The 17,976-nt window shown below is 46.2% G+C and overlaps 1 protein-coding gene across 1 annotated transcript in view; it reads right to left on the bottom strand.

The window, feature by feature from the left end:
* Positions 1 to 17,976, bottom strand: part of DSCAML1 (DS cell adhesion molecule like 1) — a 100,136-nt gene that overhangs the window by 12,691 nt on the left and 69,469 nt on the right. The window contains exons 10-18 of the mRNA XM_083368262.1: positions 14,033 to 14,232; positions 13,468 to 13,564; positions 12,368 to 12,496; positions 8,734 to 8,901; positions 7,766 to 7,836; positions 4,929 to 5,169; positions 3,412 to 3,558; positions 1,983 to 2,138; positions 750 to 889 (exon numbers count right to left, since the gene is read on the bottom strand). Coding sequence (XP_083224388.1) covers positions 750 to 889; positions 1,983 to 2,138; positions 3,412 to 3,558; positions 4,929 to 5,169; positions 7,766 to 7,836; positions 8,734 to 8,901; positions 12,368 to 12,496; positions 13,468 to 13,564; positions 14,033 to 14,232 — 1,349 coding nt within the window. The remainder of the gene's footprint in view (positions 1 to 749; positions 890 to 1,982; positions 2,139 to 3,411; positions 3,559 to 4,928; positions 5,170 to 7,765; positions 7,837 to 8,733; positions 8,902 to 12,367; positions 12,497 to 13,467; positions 13,565 to 14,032; positions 14,233 to 17,976) is intronic.

The following is a 17,976-nucleotide window of genomic DNA, read 5'->3' as shown; positions in this document are numbered from 1 at the left end:
CTCTCTAGCAAAAGCCAAGGCTATCCTAGGGAACATAGAAACCCTGGAGGGACAATTGGACCTCTACCTTTGACTGGCAAGGCCAAGCAGTTGGTGCTAGAAGGACATTGCTGTCTCGGTGCCCTTAACTCACTGCTCTCCTGCTCAGATTGACCTGAGGGAAGGGCTGCCTGCTGCAGCAGGTGAAACCCTCCCCATTGGAAAAGGAATATATCAAATAGATGATTCTGCCAAGGTAAGTTTTAACTCATGAATGCCATTTATCCTTGACTTTTATTGGTGTGATGTTAAATGCCTTGTGTTGTAAATATAGATTTGTGCATTATTGGGGTTAGCCACTAGGCATGATTTAAGTTAAATTAGTAAATAAATGCTGGCTATTTAAATCTATTTCTGCTTTGTAAAATAAGCAATGATACATTTGTCAGCCTGTAAGGTATGCGATGTGGTGAAAGAGAAACAACGGCAGGGGGCAAGGAGGGAAAACCCTATGGGAGAAAGGTCTGACCCATACTGTATTGTTCTTTCCTACCCCATCTTGGTGTCCAAAATAGACTGAGATGGTCCACCGAACTGCAGGCTGCTTCTGGCACCTGCTGATTACAACCCAGGCTGAGGGTCCCCAGGATAAAGCTGCCTGAGGCCAGTCCTCTCTTCAGGGGACAGACAAGGCTTGGCAACCCGCTGGCTTAGTGGCCAGGCAACTATGGCACACCCACTCTCCCAGGAGCCCCGTCACAGCTGCTCACCGGCTGGCCAGAGCCTGGGCTGGAGCAGAAAATGGTGTACTTCCGGATAACACCATTAGGTTTTGAGGGTGGCAGCCAAGACACCACAACGCTGCTGGCAGAAGAAGGCACCGCTTTGATCCCGGCAGGAGGACCAGGAACTGCAAGAGGAAAGAAGAGGCATGATTCTCAAGGCCTCTCTAGGTGGGCCGCATTGCAGCCACGCCGTCGCAGGAGGGAAGGAGCACAACTCATTGCAGTGCCCTGCTGGGGGTAAAGGGGGGGAAGGAACAGTCCTCTTCTTTTACCCCAGTTGTGCCAGCCACCAAAGGTCTCACTGGCAGGACACCAGTGTCTCCCTTTAGAGCAACTTCTGCCATTAGAGGGAAAGTCCTGGCAGCAGCTTGCTCCCAGCCCAGTCTGCCTCTGACAGATTCTTGATCGACTGAGACAAGCAGAGCAAGAGTTTAAGGAAGTTCTCTTGCCATGCATGGAAGGCTTCTGGAAGGGATCAGCTGGCCAGCCCACACGTGGGAATGCTGCCATCCAGGTGGGCTTCACCTGGGTGTCCCCAGTACCAATGCAGCCCACCATTCAAATCATGTCACAGCTAGAAAGGAACCCCAGTTCCTTCTGGCTGCTCTTCACTGCCCTCTACAGTTCCCCCACCCCCGAACCACTAGAGCACAACCCAGGTGAAGCGCCCCTTTCCAGCTCCGAGATGGACCAAAAAGGCAGGCTGGCCAAAGCCAGCATGTGCTCCAGAGACCCTTTTCTGGTCCTTCGATGGGTTGCTCTGAGTCCCTTCCGCTCTGCAGGTCTCTGTCCCTCCAAGCCTTCTGGCCTCCTGGCTTCTCTAGGGCCTCCAACACCCAGCAGTCCCTGACTCTGTCCTGCTGTCCAAAAGATGCCCTGTCTCCTCCCAGGAGGGAGACCAGAGGACCAGGTCCAGAGTCACAACAGAAACAGGCCAAACCCACTGACTGCAGCAAGTCAGGCCATTTAACTGAGGTAAGTGGGGTAAAAAATTCTAGAGTTTCCCCAACTCCAGAGGGAGGGAGAAAAGAGGAGAAGTGAAGCCCCCAGAGTGGGCCCTATGGATCCACAGCACAGCAGAATCATCCACACCCCAAAGAGGACACCTGTCCCCTGTACAGACGCTGTGGGACAGCTCTACACAGGCCAAGGAACAGATGCTGCCCCCACCCACCCCATCCCCACCCAGCTTCATAGAGCTCGGCTGCAGGCACTCACTGTCTTCTTTAGTCTGGATGTGGAGGACGTTGCTGCGGACCCCATCACCTGCCTGGGTGTAGGCCAGGACCTGCACGCTGTAGTTGGTGAACTTCTCCATGCCTCGCAGCTCTGCTCGCTCCCGAGTGGTGGTGACATTCTGCATCTCCCCCCACTCTGTTCAGGAAGCAATAACACCCCATGCAAAGGCAGGCAAGGCTCCCACTGCCCTCCGCAGCCTCTCGACTCAGCCTGCTGTGGCTTGGTTTGCCCAGCAAGCCTCCAGGACAGAAGTGGGGAAAGCAGCCTTGGGATCTGGCTGGAGGGTGCCCCAAGGCTCACAAATGGGCCAGAGCTGCCACTTGCAATCCGGCAGGTGGACAAAGTCAGGATGTAGTACAGCAGTGGTACCCTGCCCTGCCATCTTCCCCTTGCTTCCTCCCACCCCCATAGGACACAGGTCCCCTGAAACAGCAGAGGAAGCCTTTCAAGGGTCAGCCACATTTTGTGGAAGGAAGCACACACTCACTCCCATGGGCTCTTACTGTATGCACACACACAAAAAGCTGTTGATATAGCCTAAAAGTACCCCTAATAAACCAGCCCACAGAACCCCCAAAAGTAGTAAGCCTGCACTGGATGTTGGGGAGCAAAGAAAGAAGCTGCTCTCAATTTTTTTTATCATGGCCCCCTTGTGAGCCTCATTTAACTGTATGCCCCCCCACCTCACAATCACGGTTCTCTAGAAACAAAAGGTAATTTACTACCTGTACTGTTTATTACTCTGATTTGTATCATTTAGTGTAAATGGTAATAAATTTCAATATATATGTGAGGATGGAGGCCACCTCATAAACTTACTGTGCCTCCCTAGAAATATGGCATGGCCTCAGGGACCTCTGTGGCCAATATTGAGAACCACTGGCTTAGACCCCCCCCCATACACACGTACACACCAGGAGCTCCTGTACAGAGCATGGTTCACGTGCCATAAACCCAGCTGGGGGAGGCTCTGGGGCTCAGAAAGGAAATGTGCTCTCTCTGCCACAGTCCAAGTGGTCCTTCTGTTATTTGCTTGCACCGAGCAGGAGACAATTTAAGGAGCACTGCAGTCTGCAAAGTGACTCCAGGCATCCCTGAGAAAGTACGCTGGGGCCATTGTGCTAAACGCAGTGAGAGTCAGCTACCAGAACAAGACAAATAATCACAAGAGGTTCCCAAAGGAGAGTGGAGTTGAATTCCCTTATCTTGCAGTGGCGTTAGGGGCACTGAGTGACAGGCAGCACCAGCTTGACCTCCAGTATCCAGTTGGAGGGTAGGAAGAACATCATTTCTGACAGAAGATCTGATGTGTTACTGGAGGAAAAACAGCCATCTGCCCTCCAGATATGATACTACACTAAATTCAATTAATGAAAATGAAATAAACGAGGCAATGCTCCCAACTCACCACCATCCATGTAGAGAGACCAGAAGATGACCCGGTAGCCCTTCAAGATGCCATTGAGGGTGCTCCGAGGGGGTTCAGACCATGAGATGACGGCCACATCAGAGGTGATGGACAAGGCCCTCACATTTTCAGGGGGCTGGCTGGGAACTGAACAGGGAAACACATGCAAAGGGATACCCCTGGTTGCCACAGCCCCTTGGCCGTTCTTTCAAACAGGTGGGCAGATTAATTTGCCAATCCATCCATGCTCCCCAGAGTCCCAGGATGAAGCCTCTGCTGTGGCATTTTCCACTAGACCCGCAAAGCTGCACAGTTGCTTGAAGAAGGGTAGACTCAGCGAGTGATTGGGGTAGAGGTAATGAGAACCCGCTGCCCCCCAAAGACAGATCTCTAATTTTTATGAGCGTTTAAATGACGATATATCATCCTAATGATCCACTTGGAAAAGGATGATTGTTTCAGTTTATTTAGGTGTAAAGCCGAAAGCATGGTGTAATTAGAGGCTGGTGTTATAAACTAATAGAGTCCGTTTGAAGAAAATGAAGGTAATATAATTATGGGAAATAACACTATTGCTAAAACAGGGGCCCTTGAATACCCCAGGAGGAGTGCTAATCTAGGCAGGAAATGATGATGCTTTGACAGGCTAATGAGGGTCTTAATTAAGTATGAAAAATTGCTGAACCAGTGAGGAAGAAACTTCTATTTTGTTTTCCAAGTGCTGATCTCTTAGCCCATGAAAATCTGTGGAGAATCCCCAGAGGAAATGAGGGTAGCTGTGGGCACAACAGGGCTACTCCTTGGCAGGGCCACCGGCTGCATTCTGCACAAGGCATTTTGGGTGGAGAGGTCAGAGACAGGGTGGCAGCTGCACAAGGGAGCCCTGGAGAGACTCAAAGTTACCCTCGCCGGTCCAGACTGGGGTGCTGAAGGATGGCACACTTCAGGCTCTCACCAGAATGGCATTCAAGGAAGGCCCAGGGTGCCCCTGAGGTAAGGAGAAGCACATTCACCGAAATCAGACAGGCAGCCTGCGCAGGCCCTTTCACCTCCAGATGCCACACTAATACTGGGGGGGAGGGAGAAAGAGAGAATGAGAGAGCGAGAATGAAAGAGAGGGAGGAGGCATTCCAGGTCCAGAATTGTATCCTGTGCCGATTTTGAAAAGGGAAGGCTAACTCTCTCCCACTCAGTCTCACACACTTGTTCTAATAGTGACCATCACAGAATGGCAACCACCATTTATTTTAGCTTCCACAGAAATTGCCACCTATTTGTAGGCACCTAGAACACCAAAATGTCTAGAACATAATAAAACCCAACTTTGCCTAACAATTATCTCTGCCTTCTGATGATGAAACAAACAAACCCTCTTATGTATGGAAAACAGAAACATGACTGCCTTTGGGAAGATAGTAGCAGCTTTGGGTGGAGGGGTGCCATCTTGCAGGAAAGTTTGGCTGGACTGAAATAAAATGTAACAGCTGCTGAGAAGCCAAGAAATTGCCAGGACTTACCATCCTCCAGTGTGGTGGCATTGATTTCACTGGACGAGGGGCCAGTGCCTGCCCGGTTGAAGGCCTGCACCACCACACCATACTGGGCAAATTTCTTCAAGTTGTCAAGGGTGTAGACTTCATTGTCCCCCGTGGCCTTCATCTCCACAATGCTGTACTGCCCGCTGCTTCCAGGGCTGTTCTCTCGATAGCCAATCTGGTAGCCCCGGATAACCCCATTCTGGAGTTCTTTCTTTGGGGCCTATGAGGTGGGTGAGTAAAGAGGAGGAGTAAAAATAGGGGAGAGAGTCAGAGCACGGCAGGCAGATTCAGGGTGAGAGAGGGGAGTGACTCGCCTATCCAACCATCTAAATATTAACTGCCTGCATTCCCGTCCCAGTTTCAACCAGCTGATGCACAGCCTTGTTCAAATGGCCCAAGGCTGGCTGGTTTTAGTACGAGCCAGGAGCACTCTTGTTTCTACCTTCCTCTTAAGACAATGCGAGCTCCTTGCAGGCCAAAAAGGAAGCCCCTGCCTTAAATATTTAACCCAGTTGCTCAACTGAAGGACTTTCTGCAAATAAAGTTCTCTCCTCAGCATTAAAAAAAACAAATTTTTAAAAAATATTTATCTATTTATTTTCAAAATAACTACTCAGAGTTGCTGGGAGTTGGGCACTGGGATTCAGGTGGCATATAAATTTAATAAATTATCATTATGGTTGGTCACACAGCCAGCCAGATGTTTAGATTTGGCATTTTTATCTATCAAATCCTCTCAAGAACCTGGGATAGGCAGATGTTGTTTGAGGGCATTAAAGCAGAGTTCCCCAACCTTTCCAGCCTTGCAGACCAGCAGGGGAGGGGACGGTTCCCTGAGAGCAGTGGGCAAGCACATGCATGCAGCTCCATTTGTGTGAGTGGCGGGCATGCGTGCACACTGCTCGCACAAATGTATCATGCATACATGTGTTCAGCTGCTGCTCACACAAGTGGGGATGCACACAAGCATGCTTGCCCACCACTTCCACAGTCTGATTCCAAACAGCTGAAGGCCTGGTAGTAGGCCATGAGTTGAGGGTTGGGGACCTCTGTGTTAAAGGTTAGGGTTAGGGAAGCTGCCTTTGCAATTGACTGATGGGGATTTTTTCAATGCCAGTGGTATTCAAGAGGTGTTTCAGATATTTTGGGATTACACTTAAGGCACATATTGGTGCTTTGCTTTCTTTTGCCAGTTGTTCTACTTCTAATTGCAGGTCTTTATGTTTTGTGATTTTCTCCAGTTCTTTCTCTTCTCTTCTGCTGTCTCTAGGTACCGCCAAGTCCCCTATCAAGACTTTTTTGTCTTCTTATCAACAATTGTTAAGTTTGGATTGTTTTTTGAATTCGAATGTCCCAGATCACTGTTTTTATGTCTATTTTGTGGTCCCACCAGTTCTTGCTTTCAGTCAAATAGCATTTCTTGCAGACCTTCTATTATTGGTACTGTGTTATGCCATTGCTTGCACTCAGTCTGCATGATCTTTTTGCAGCAGTTAACTAGGTGGTCCAGTTTCAATCAATCAAAATAGAGCTGAAAGGGACCTTGGAGGTCTTCTAGTCCAGCCCTTTGCTCAAGCAGGAGAACCTATATCATTTCAAACAAGTGACTGTCTTCAGCTGTCTGGCATACTTGCAGCATTCCAGGCTCACTTATTTTCCTTGGTAAGTAAAGTCTGTCAACACCTACAGTATGTGTGAATGAAGGGCATAATTCATTACCATTATTTTTCTGGCATTCCTATCCAGGGCGTTTAGTTCTGCTTGAGTCAGTCTACTATTCCAGCTGTGTATCTATGACAGGAATTGCCCAGATGTTAATTGCCTTGATAGTATTTCCTCCACTGAGTTTGGATTTTAAGATCTTCTTCACTCTAATTATGTATTTATGTTTAACCTTCTTCTTCACTTCAGTGTAGGTGTTATTGTCAGTTTGAAGGATGCCCAAGTACTTATAGTGATCATCTTCATCTAGGCTCCAGAGTTATTTCCATAGGATATCTTGATTCCTTTAGTTTTCACTATTTTTCTCATGTTGATGGTAAGATGCACATTTGTCCATTCCAAACTCCATTGTACATATATATGGACAGTGCTGAGCAGAGATTCTATTTCAGATTATGTTTTTCCTTACAGCTTCAGCTCATCTGTCTAAAGGAGGTGGGAGAGCCTGGCAGATGTTTTTGATGTTGAATAGCCATGGCCTAATTTGTTCAGTATTGTTAAAAGAGGAATCAGTGCAATGACAAATAGAATTGGTGGTAGTGAATTTCCTTGAAAGATTAACTTCTCCCAGTCCATCATAATTGACCGGCAACTGTGTCTTCCATTGTGCCATCCATCTTTGCACAAAAGTTCTGATGTTTCTACTGGCTGTTATTATTTCTAGGCATTTGACTATCCAATCACGTGCCATGGAGTTGAATGCCTTCTTGTAAGTGCTCTTCAGTTCAGCACAGCTGAAACAGAGGCTCTGTACTGACCCACATGAACTTCAGTGCATTACAAGCCAGCAGCAAAGGCTGGTAGGGTAAATACTAGAGCCACAGGGTCTTTCCCACATTGCCCCGCTCTGGGCTGCATCACCATTTCATCCCTTTATGGTTGCTTCAGATGTCAAAGGCCCAGAGCTCCAAAATAGGAGCAAGGACGGGGCCAGCCTTCTCATATGCGTCTCCTGAGGAAAGGACAAGAGCACCTTCTGCACCACACCAGCCAATGGACCGTGCCTGATCATGGGCTGTTATTTTTGTAGTTCAAATAAACAAGAGGTGCCACTGATCCCAGCCCTCCTTCAAGCATGGAACACACATACTTGCCTTCCAGGTGACCTGGATGCTTTGGGATGTCATTGGCTGCAAGGTGACATCTAGTGGGGGACCGTCAGGAGCTGAAAGAGTGGAAATCACATGACACGTGGCACAGACAGATTCTTTCTTTGTTCCCAGTAGAGAAAAGAAGCACCTGAATGTGAAGTATTTCTGTCAGTGGCTTTGCATGCCTGTGGCTCATGCCTCTGAAACGCCAAGGGGAAAAAGGCCTAGTGGGATAGATTTAGGCATCTGTTCTACAAATGTCAGAGATGGCAGCAGTTGCTTTAGCCTGCTGTGAAGGGGGTAGGGTGGGGAAAGACCGGTATTGAAGACAGCAAGCAACAGAGCAACTGGAAAACCCACTAAGTTCTTCAGCTCAAAGAGCGAACCTCAGAGAATGCTGGAAATGATATCTTAATACTGGAAAATAATTATTCTATGGCATTTTGGAAGACAGACCTGTTTATTTTGATATGAATCATTTCATCAGATAGATTCCATTCAACCAATGTTTTTGTTGTACAATATACTAGGCAAGCTTTTAAAGGGAGACTAGGCCCAGTTCTTTCTGAAGAACAGATTAACCCGATTGGCCCACAGCTCAGCTCAGGAAGGGAGCTTCCTGACAGGACCAGCCCAAGGAAACAAGCAAATGGCTTTTGTGCCAAGGAACAAGGACTTCTGCCAACTTGACAAGGACATGTGCACTCACGCTCACATGGTTGCCACAGAGCTGAAGCATCCCCCACCCGCCCATACAGACACAAATCTTGTCTATGGAGCCAAGACTTTTAGGTGAGGACAACACACTCTTGGCCAGAAAAAGGATGGTGGGCAAAGAAGCAATGGGTCTTAACCACAAACAGCAATTGTGTGTTCTTAACCTTCATGACTTCCTCTTTCTCACACTTTGTCCATCACCCTATTTGTTTCATAAATTATTTTGTGGATACAGCCCTGAGGTGAATGGGCACCTGCTTCCTCTGTGCTGATGGTCAGATCCTTGCTTGGCTCACTGCGGCCAATCTTGTTGAACGAAAACATGCGGATGCTGTATACAGAGGCCGGGTGGAGGTCCACAATATTGGCCTGGTTAATGGAGGGAGAGATGTTCCGGGTGGATTGCTTAAAGTCCCAAGAATCTGGAAATAAACAGAATGGTTCTGGGATTATTCGTTGATCTAGAGTTCCAAATACAGCTGCGTGTTTATGACATTTTGAAACCACAAATAATTGGGAAGGTGGGAAAGGGTGTCAAGAAGCTTTACTTCTGAGCTTTCTGCTCACACCTCTAAAATTGTATGCTCCTCAGAGGCTGTAGGTTAAGAGACAATAATGTCAGCCAAAGTAGTTGTACAGAAAAGTTAAATAATGTCAACCAATAAATAATAAATGTATTTACAAATAAATAACAAATAGCTATGGCTATCAAACATCAAAAACATCTCCCAGACTATCCCACCTTCTTTACATAGATGATTTGAAACTGTATGGCAAAACACCACATGAAATAGAATCGTTGCTGAACACAGCTATATGCATAGCCAAGATTTTGCAAGGGAGTTTAGACTGGACAAATGTACCATGCTTACCATCAAACAGGGAAAAATAGTGAAAACCAAAGGAATAACATCAAGAATCTGGACGAAGACAATCACTACAAATACCTAGGCATCCTTCAAGCTAACAACATCAACCACACTGAAGTAAAGAAGAAAGTTAAACATAAATAAGATCATTAGAGTGAAGATCTTAAAGTCCAAACTCAGTGGAGGAAATACTATCAAGGCAATTAACATCTGGGTAATCCCTGCCATTAGATACACAGTTGGAATAGTAGACTGGACTCAAGTAGAACTAAAGGCCTTAGATAGGAAGGCCAGAAAAATAATGAAAAGAATCATGCCCTTCATCCTTGGAGTGACACTGATAGACTCTACTTAACCAGGAAAATAGTTGGGCCTGGAATGCTGCAAATAGAGCAGACAGTTGATGAAGAAAAAAGGGCATTGGAAGAATATCTGAAGGACAGTGAAGAAAATGCACCAGGAAGGCTTACCAAGCACCAGGGAGACCAAACTGGCCTACAAGAAAGACCAAATGAAGAACAGAAAAGAGGCATGGAAAGGCAAAGCATTATGTGGCCAATACATTAAAAAAATAGTAGGCAAGGCAGGTAACAACAAGATGTGGCAATGGCTAAGAAGAGGGAAGTTGAAGAAAGAGACAAAGGGGCTACAGTAATTCTGGCTGCACAAGACTTAAGAACAAATGCCCAGCAAGCCAGAATTGAAAACATAGCAATAGACAGCAAGTGCTGCCTATGCAAAGAAGCTGAAGAAACAGTGGACCACCTGTTTAGCTGCTGCAAGAAGATTGCACAAACAACAGCATGATAAAATAGCAACACTGGTGCATTGGAAGATTTGCAAGTAATGCCATGTGCCTGCAAACAAGAACTGGTGTGACCATAAAATAAAGTAATAGAAAATGGAGAAGCTAAAGTGCTCTGGAACTTTAGAGTTCAAATGGACAGGCATCAGACACACAACTGGTCACACTTAGCAATTGTTCATAAGAAGGACAAAAACCATCTGGATAGTGGATGTGGCAGTATCTGGAGATAGCAGAATAGAAGAGAAAGAACTGGGAAGATAACAAAATACAAAGACAAATAGAAATGGAACAACTGTGGCAAACAAAAGCAAAGATGGTACCAATAGTTATAGGCTCCTTGGGTGCAATCTCAAAACAACTGGAGCACCACTTGAACACCATGGGCATTGACACATTCACCATCAGTCAATTGCAGCTTTACTTAGAACAGCTGACATCCTGCGATGATATCTGTAACACCATCAATCATCCACTTCGGCCTATCCCAGATCCTTGCAAAGGACCTGATAGATGGATAAAAATGCCAAATCCAGTCTGAACATCTGGTTGACTGTGGGAAGAACTATAAATAAATAATAAAAAAATTTTTTCAACATGTAAAAGTAAAGGTTTCCTACCCAGTTATATCTGGCTCTAGAGCGTGGTGCTCACCTCTGTTTTTGGCCAAGGAAACCAGAGTTGTCCAAAGACATTTTCTATGGTCATGTGGCCAGCAGGGCTATACACCAAAGATGCACAGAATACTGTTACTGTCCCACCAAAGTGGTACCTATTAATCTACTCGCTTTTGCACGCTTTCAAACTGCTAGGTGGGCATGGTGCTCAAGTCTCCAACCTGGGCTGTCAGCTTTGCAGCTGACAAGCTCAGCATCTTTAACCACTGAGCCATCGTGCCCCCTTTTTCAACATGTAAGAAACAAGAAAAAAGTCGAGGAAATGATCACTAAAGGGAGAAGATGGCAAGGAAGTGATGGGTAACATCACTGCCTAATCTATTTTTGCCTCTGTTGAACCTATCCAAAGCAGTACAGTAGATGGCAGAGTAGGAATACAAGTCAAATTAGGCAAGAAAATGGTGAGACATCACCTATGCAATATGGATGAGCTGACATCGCCAGGCCAGATGGATTGCATCCCAGAGTTCTGAAGAAGCTAGCAGAAGTGACCTCGGAACCACTGAACAAAATATTTCAAAGCTCCTGAAGAACCAAGGAACTGCCAGAGAACCGGGAAAGAGCTCATGTAGTTCCAGTCTTCAAAAAGGAAAAGAAAACCAAATCTAGGAAACTAGAGGCCTGACAATAATACCTGGGAAAACCCTGGAAAAAGCAGTGGATTTGCAAAAACCTAGAAACGACAAAGTGATTACTAGAAGCCAATGTGGGCTTGTTAAAAACAGATCATGCCAGACAAATCTTACTGCCTTCTTTGATAAAGTGACTAAATTAGTGCATCAGGGAAATGCTATGGACATAGTTTACAAAGAGCAGTACGGCATTTAACAAAAAAAATGTGGGATGGACAGCATTACCAGCAGATGGATTCACAACTAGCTGACCAACCACACTTGACGCAGAGTCCTCAGTGGAACTGCATCTACGAGTACCTGCAACACTGAAGTTTTACTTACACCTCTTCCAAAACCCATTTTCCTGGCACTTTTTTCCTGCCACATTGTTCGAGGCCAACCAAGCCAGCATTCTATTCAAGCTGAATTTCTCCCATTTTCTCAGTACAGGTAGTCCTTGACTTATGCCACAATTGAGCTCAAAATTTCTGCTGCTAAGTGAAAAATTTATTGAGTTTTGCCCCATTTTACAACCTTTCTTACCACAGTTCTTAAGTGAATCACTACAACTAGTAACATGGTTGTTAAATGAATCTGACTTTCCCATTGACTTTGCTTGTCAGATAGTCACAAAATGTGATCACATGACCCCGGGACATTGAAGTTATCATAAATACACGCCAGTTGCAAAGCGTTCCAGTTCTGATCAGATGACCCTGGGGATGCTGCAATGGTCATAAGTGTGAAAAACGATCATGTCACTTTTTTCAGTGCTGTTGTAACTTGGAAAAGTTGCTAAATGAATTGTTGTGAGTCGAGGACCACCTATAGTAATAAATGACTTTTTTTTCCATGCATGTGAATCTTAAGCAAGGCATTTCCCAGTTCTGGTTTCCACTCAGAACTTCATTAGTTCTGCTCACCAGACTTATTCTTGTACTCAATATCAAAACCTGTGATGATGCTGTTGCCATCAAACCTCTGAGTCCACCGTAAGTTCATACTCCGGGCTTTCACTTCTCGGATCTCCAGTTCTGGAGGGTCTGGTGGCTCTGGGGAGGGACAGAAGGGCAGCAGTAAGAAATAGGAAATGCTAACCCCACCCCACTCACCCCCGCCCCCATGCACAGCATACAAAAAGCATACACCAGACACCCGGAAAATGCAAGCTGGAAAAATTAGCAAGAAGGGTAGAGGTGCCAAGAAGGACTTCCACATTCAGTAGGTTTTCTTGAAAATGCAGGTAAAAATAGGTTAGCAAATTGAACAATATATCAATATATATATCAAAGAGTGAATAAACTAAAATTGCATATCCAGCAAATTGCTGAGAGGGACAGAAGACCATTTTGGAAGGACCAGTGCATACCGGATGGTGGATGAAGGATGACTGGGACCATTGCTAAGGGCAGTGCCAAAGAGCCAGGTGTGGGTCACTGAACTACTTTCCATGGCAGCTCAGTCCAATCAGGGAAATTTGCCTTGCCTCAAAAGCCCCTGGCTAGTTATCCTGAGACACAAAGCAGAACACGCTCAGAAAAGATGGGCCTCAGTGGAGCGGAGGCCTTTTGAGTGAGAGACCAGCACCTCCCCATCTTCCAAAATCTGGGCACTGTTTGGGGTGGGGGTGGGGGTGGAGGAGGAAGCACCCTTCCATCTCCACTCTGCATTTGAATTCTTCCAAAACATCTAGGTGCAGATAGAGGGGTAAAGTTTAGCTTAAAAGATCTCAACAGGGAATCAGACATAATATTTTAATTATTTTAAATCCATGTTCATGTCCTGCTTTTTCAGGAAATTGTCCATGAAAAATTAGAAATTGGGCTGACTCCCTTTTTATTGCTAATAGTAGCTTTTGTAAAATGTAGTCGATGTTCTGCCACCCTCAAAGCATCACTTGTCATAAACTGGGGATAACCCCAGCAGAAGCTACACACAAAAGCCAACAGCAGTGTCTGAAAGGTCTCCACAAAGGGCACCATTGCATACAGTACATGCATACACATCCGACAAAGACCAATACCTTGTACAGTAAGCTGAATAAGTCCTCGGTCTTCACCATAGGAGTTGATCGCATGGCAGGAGAAAAAAACAGAGTCTCCTCGTTCAGCAGGCTTGAGCTGTGGACAAAGCAACATCAGCTGAAATCTCAATGCCATTCGCTGAAAGATCTCTGGGCAAGACAGCAAGTTGGAGTTTTCAGCAGCAAAGGAAAATTGTACCCCCTACTCTGCACACAAGAGTGATCCAAAGCTCTAGGCTAGCTATGGTCTCCCTTGCCACAAATAACAATAGCACTTAGACTTATATACCACTTCAAGTGTTTTACAGCCCTCTCTAAGTGGTTTACAGAATCAGCATACTGTCCCCAACAATCTGGCTCCTCATTTTACCGACCTGGGAAGGATGGAAGGCTGAGTCAACCTTGAGCCGGTGAGAATCAAACTGCTGAACTGCTGGCAGACGGCAGTCAGCAGAAGTAGCTTGCAGTACTGTTCTAACCACTGCGCTACCATGGCTCCCAGCATGTTAAGGGCCCAGCTGCAGCCCTGCCCATAACCACTCGGCACTGCAGCTGTGCTTCTTACTTTGAGGGTAGAGATGACCTCGTCACTATTATCCTTCGTAGCAATGGTGTATCGGATGTTTCGGTCAGGATCGATCACAGTGTCCCCTTTCTCCCAACGAATGATAATGGGGCGCTCACCACGAGCTGTGCAATTCAGCTCTTTAGCCTGGCCCTTGATGGCAATGGTGGTGTTGGGGTGGGAGGTGATCATAGCTGGGACTGCCAAGAGAAGAGGAGAAGCAGGCTGTGATTGGCAAGAGAGGAACCTCAAAGAAAAGGAGTAGATGCTTCAAAAACCCTTCAAGACCATCATCAGAAATTCTGTTTATGCCAATTTCTGAAGGGTAGGAACAGAATAGACAGGCTTTTGGCCAATTTAGTTAATTAACCAATTTCTATACTACCTTTAAAATGATTTAATATAAAGCATAATTGAAATAAAGAAAGAAGAATTGAAATACAAATTGCTATAAATTAAAATAATTCTATGTAAAATATTTTCAGAGACATAAATACAAAGTTATGAGAGGGACAGAGCAGGAAAGGAAATAATTCCATACAAAAAATTAAATGATCACATTCCTATAATGCATACAAGGAAGTCTGTTAAAGTCTCTGTTGCTTGTAATGTTTTCCTCTGAATCAGAATGTTCAGGCAGGAGGAGGCGATAATAAGGAATTAGATTATTTTTGTATTACACCGTAACTTCCTGAAAAGGGAAACTGAATGAGAAGCATCTAAAAAAACTGTGAACCACGTAGCTGGAAGCTTAAAGATCTGGCGATTGCACCCGAGTCCTGCCCTTTGGGGGAGCAAGCTCAAACCTTCTGACAGTGTGGGAAAAGCACCCTCAATTGGACAAAGAGCGCTTTTGAGGCATCCCCTTTGCCAAAGAGCTCCATTTTTGGATATTTTTGCTGCCGGCGTCAACCCCCCTCCGCCCTGTGCGTTCCCACAGAGAGGGCCTCCTCAGGGTGCCTCCAGTCAGAGAATGCCGGCTGGTGGCCCCCAGGGGGAGGGCCTTCTCTGTGGGCGCCCCGGCCTTATGGAATGAACTGCCGGTGGAGCTCCGGATGGCACCGGATCTCCGCTCCTTCTGGCGCGGGTTAAAGACCCACCTGTTTGAACAAGCTGGCCTGGCCTGATGGGGAGTTAATTTGGGTTTTTAAATATTTGTATATTTTACTGTTTTATCTTGGGCATTAATTTAATTCTATTTTAACTTTTGTAGTTTTGTATTTTTATTATCTGCCCTGTTCACCGCCCTGAGTCCCTAGGGAGAAGGGCGGTATAAAAATTTAATAAAACTAAACTAAACTAAACTAAACTATTTATCCACCCTTGCAACCCAGAGCTTAATCTGATGAGCAAAAAGGATCTCTGAGTCACCCAGAGAACTTTGTGGGTCACAAAGGCAGCCATGCTGGAGGCTTAAGTTCACCAGATCTGCTGCACTAGAGAGTATCGAGAAAGATCTACCATTGGGCGCTAATCAGGAGACTCCTGTTTGGAGGGATTACCCTGCTTTTCTCTTCCAAATGTTACACAAGGAGGCTAATGCAAACATGGAAGATGACCAACAGTATTATAACAGTGAGATGAGAAGCATATAAATTTAATAAACAAATAAATCAGCGCTTAAAGAAAAATCAGTCAAGAGCGTCCACTCTTGCTTCTCAGACGTGTTCTCCCTCCCTTGCCTTTCTTCCCCCAGAGGCTGGTCACAGGGGAAACTGATCCAGGAAACAGAAACAAGGGGGAGTCCATGATTCCTTTCCACCTAGCATCCACTTGGTGGAGGAAGCCACCAAAACTGTTGGCTTTCAGATGCACATCCACAAATGACCAGAACTGCGCAAAGAAACCCCACTCCCAGCCGCAGGAGAGGCTAAATCCTCTCTGGCTAGATACCGCCTGTTAATTCTTAGCCAAGAAGTGAGAACATGAACCAGGAAGGAACTCCCCTGTCTTCCACCATAGTTCAACTTCATGGAATAATGAAGCAGGCACAATATATAATGCACATCTGGATCCACAATAAATTGTGAAAGACAAAAAACCAAGTACAAGTTTTAACCATGAAAAAGCTGCACCCAGGGTGAAGCCCATATGAATTATTGACTAAGGTTTTTTACTTTCAAGGATGTGCCGTGGAATACTTTTCACACAGAGTGCTGCATAATTTCCTCTGAGGAACTGGGCAGAACACACACAAGGGAGGTTTTACAAGAGAGAGGCTTGGCTTGTGAAGGAATGCAAAGATAAAAAGCCCACGAAGGGGCCTCCTTTCATTCCAGGAGCTCCAAAGGTGGTCAACAGCTGCTGACATGAAAGCTGTGACCAACGCCAGCCCCTAATAGAGCAGTTGTCCAGAGTTTCCAGCTATGGCCAAAGGGGACTTTTCCACACCTTGGTCATTTTGATCAAATGGGCCTTAGCAAAGCAGAGAGATCTATGTTGCTTTCTTTAGCTGCAACTGACAGAGTTCCAGACCTTCTGTGTAGTGCAAACATCAGCTGAGCTGAACCAGCAAGACAGTCAACCTGCAGCAACTGTTCACAGCCTCTGAACTGGAGGAGGGAGAATTGGCAAAAGGCAAGGCAAAGCCATCTCCAAATCACTCACTCACTCACACACACACACACACACACACACACACACACACAACCCAACAGATATGCAGAAGCAGGTGGAATTGTCAAAGCCTAGCAGCGCACAGGACTTCTCAAACATTGGAGGTGGAAGGTGAGAAGTTGCAACAACCTGCTTTCTGTGCAAAAAGCTTGGACCAGGCCACCCCAGAGTTTTCTTCAGTGAGCACAGAGCCCCATTGCTTCTTTTTAGGCTGGAGACTCAGTCTGAAGTTGCATGTGCCCTTCCCAGAGCATTGAGCTTGAATGAACTTCCTGCTGGACATGGGGACAGGATTCCCAAAGGTCCGTGGGAGGCTGCCCACACAGGGACAGCTGCAGGTCAGGAAGCTTGAGTGAAGAGCTCAGGGCACAGGAGACCAAGTCGGCAGCCAAAATCTGAGTTTGTACAGTAGAGGGAGGAATGGATGGGCTCCTTTTTACCGCAGGCCAAGTTGAAGGGCTTGAGGGTGGGCATTTTTCTTCTCCCTTTTCTGAACTCTGCTCTCCATTGCTCTTGCATGGGCTGCTTTGGCTGTCAGCTTCCTGTGCCAAGGTTCCCCCACCCCCCAGCTTCCATAGCAGCTTAACCTGCCCATTAAGCTTCGGTGAAGATTCTAGTGGCACCCAGAACCTCTTACTCACCACAGGGGCAATTGCCACAAAGTCATGCTGCCACATGCTAACCCCTCCTCTTCTTCCTAATCCAAAAAGGATGGGCGGGGAAATGTTGAGTATGCAACCAGGCTGGCTCAGGGGGCAGAGATTAAAAAAAGGCACAGCTTACCAAAAGAGTGTGGTAATGTATGGTAATGACAATCAGCAAATGCAACGCACACAGTTTTAATGGGACACTGGGGGCTTTAATGAGCTACAGCTTCTCCACTTTCCATGGCAATCTAATTCAATTAGCAGCTGGGACACGGCTGACTTTCAGCTTGCTCCCATTGGCAGCATGTGGACAGAATGAAGGGTGGACTGTGACACCACATCACCACACAAACAATTTGTGTGCAGAACTGGAATGCCAAATAACCTGTTGGCTAAAGAGGGGAGGCAGGCAAGGGCAAGCAAAAGAATGGCGTGCATTTAATGCTGGCCATTCAGTTGGGAAAGTGTCCACTTGGGCAATTTAGCAGAACAGAAACTGCAGGACAGATGGCACAAAACAGCGCCATGAGTCCCGAGAGAGTGAGAAGGGTCAGAGGCAAGAAAGGAGAGAGAGCCAAGAGGGTGACTTGGAGCCCAACCTGGGGGCATACGAGTGGCAACCAGCAAAGGGGGGTTGTCCCCTCTCAGGTATGCCTATTGGCCAGTCACAACCTTCTTTTG

This window comes from Vipera ursinii, assembly GCF_947247035.1.
Source record: "Vipera ursinii genome assembly, chromosome: 8".
Taxonomy (NCBI): Eukaryota; Metazoa; Chordata; class Lepidosauria; order Squamata; family Viperidae; genus Vipera; species Vipera ursinii.
Note: the sequence above shows the minus strand (reverse complement) of the source record. Positions and strands in the feature narration are given on the sequence as shown.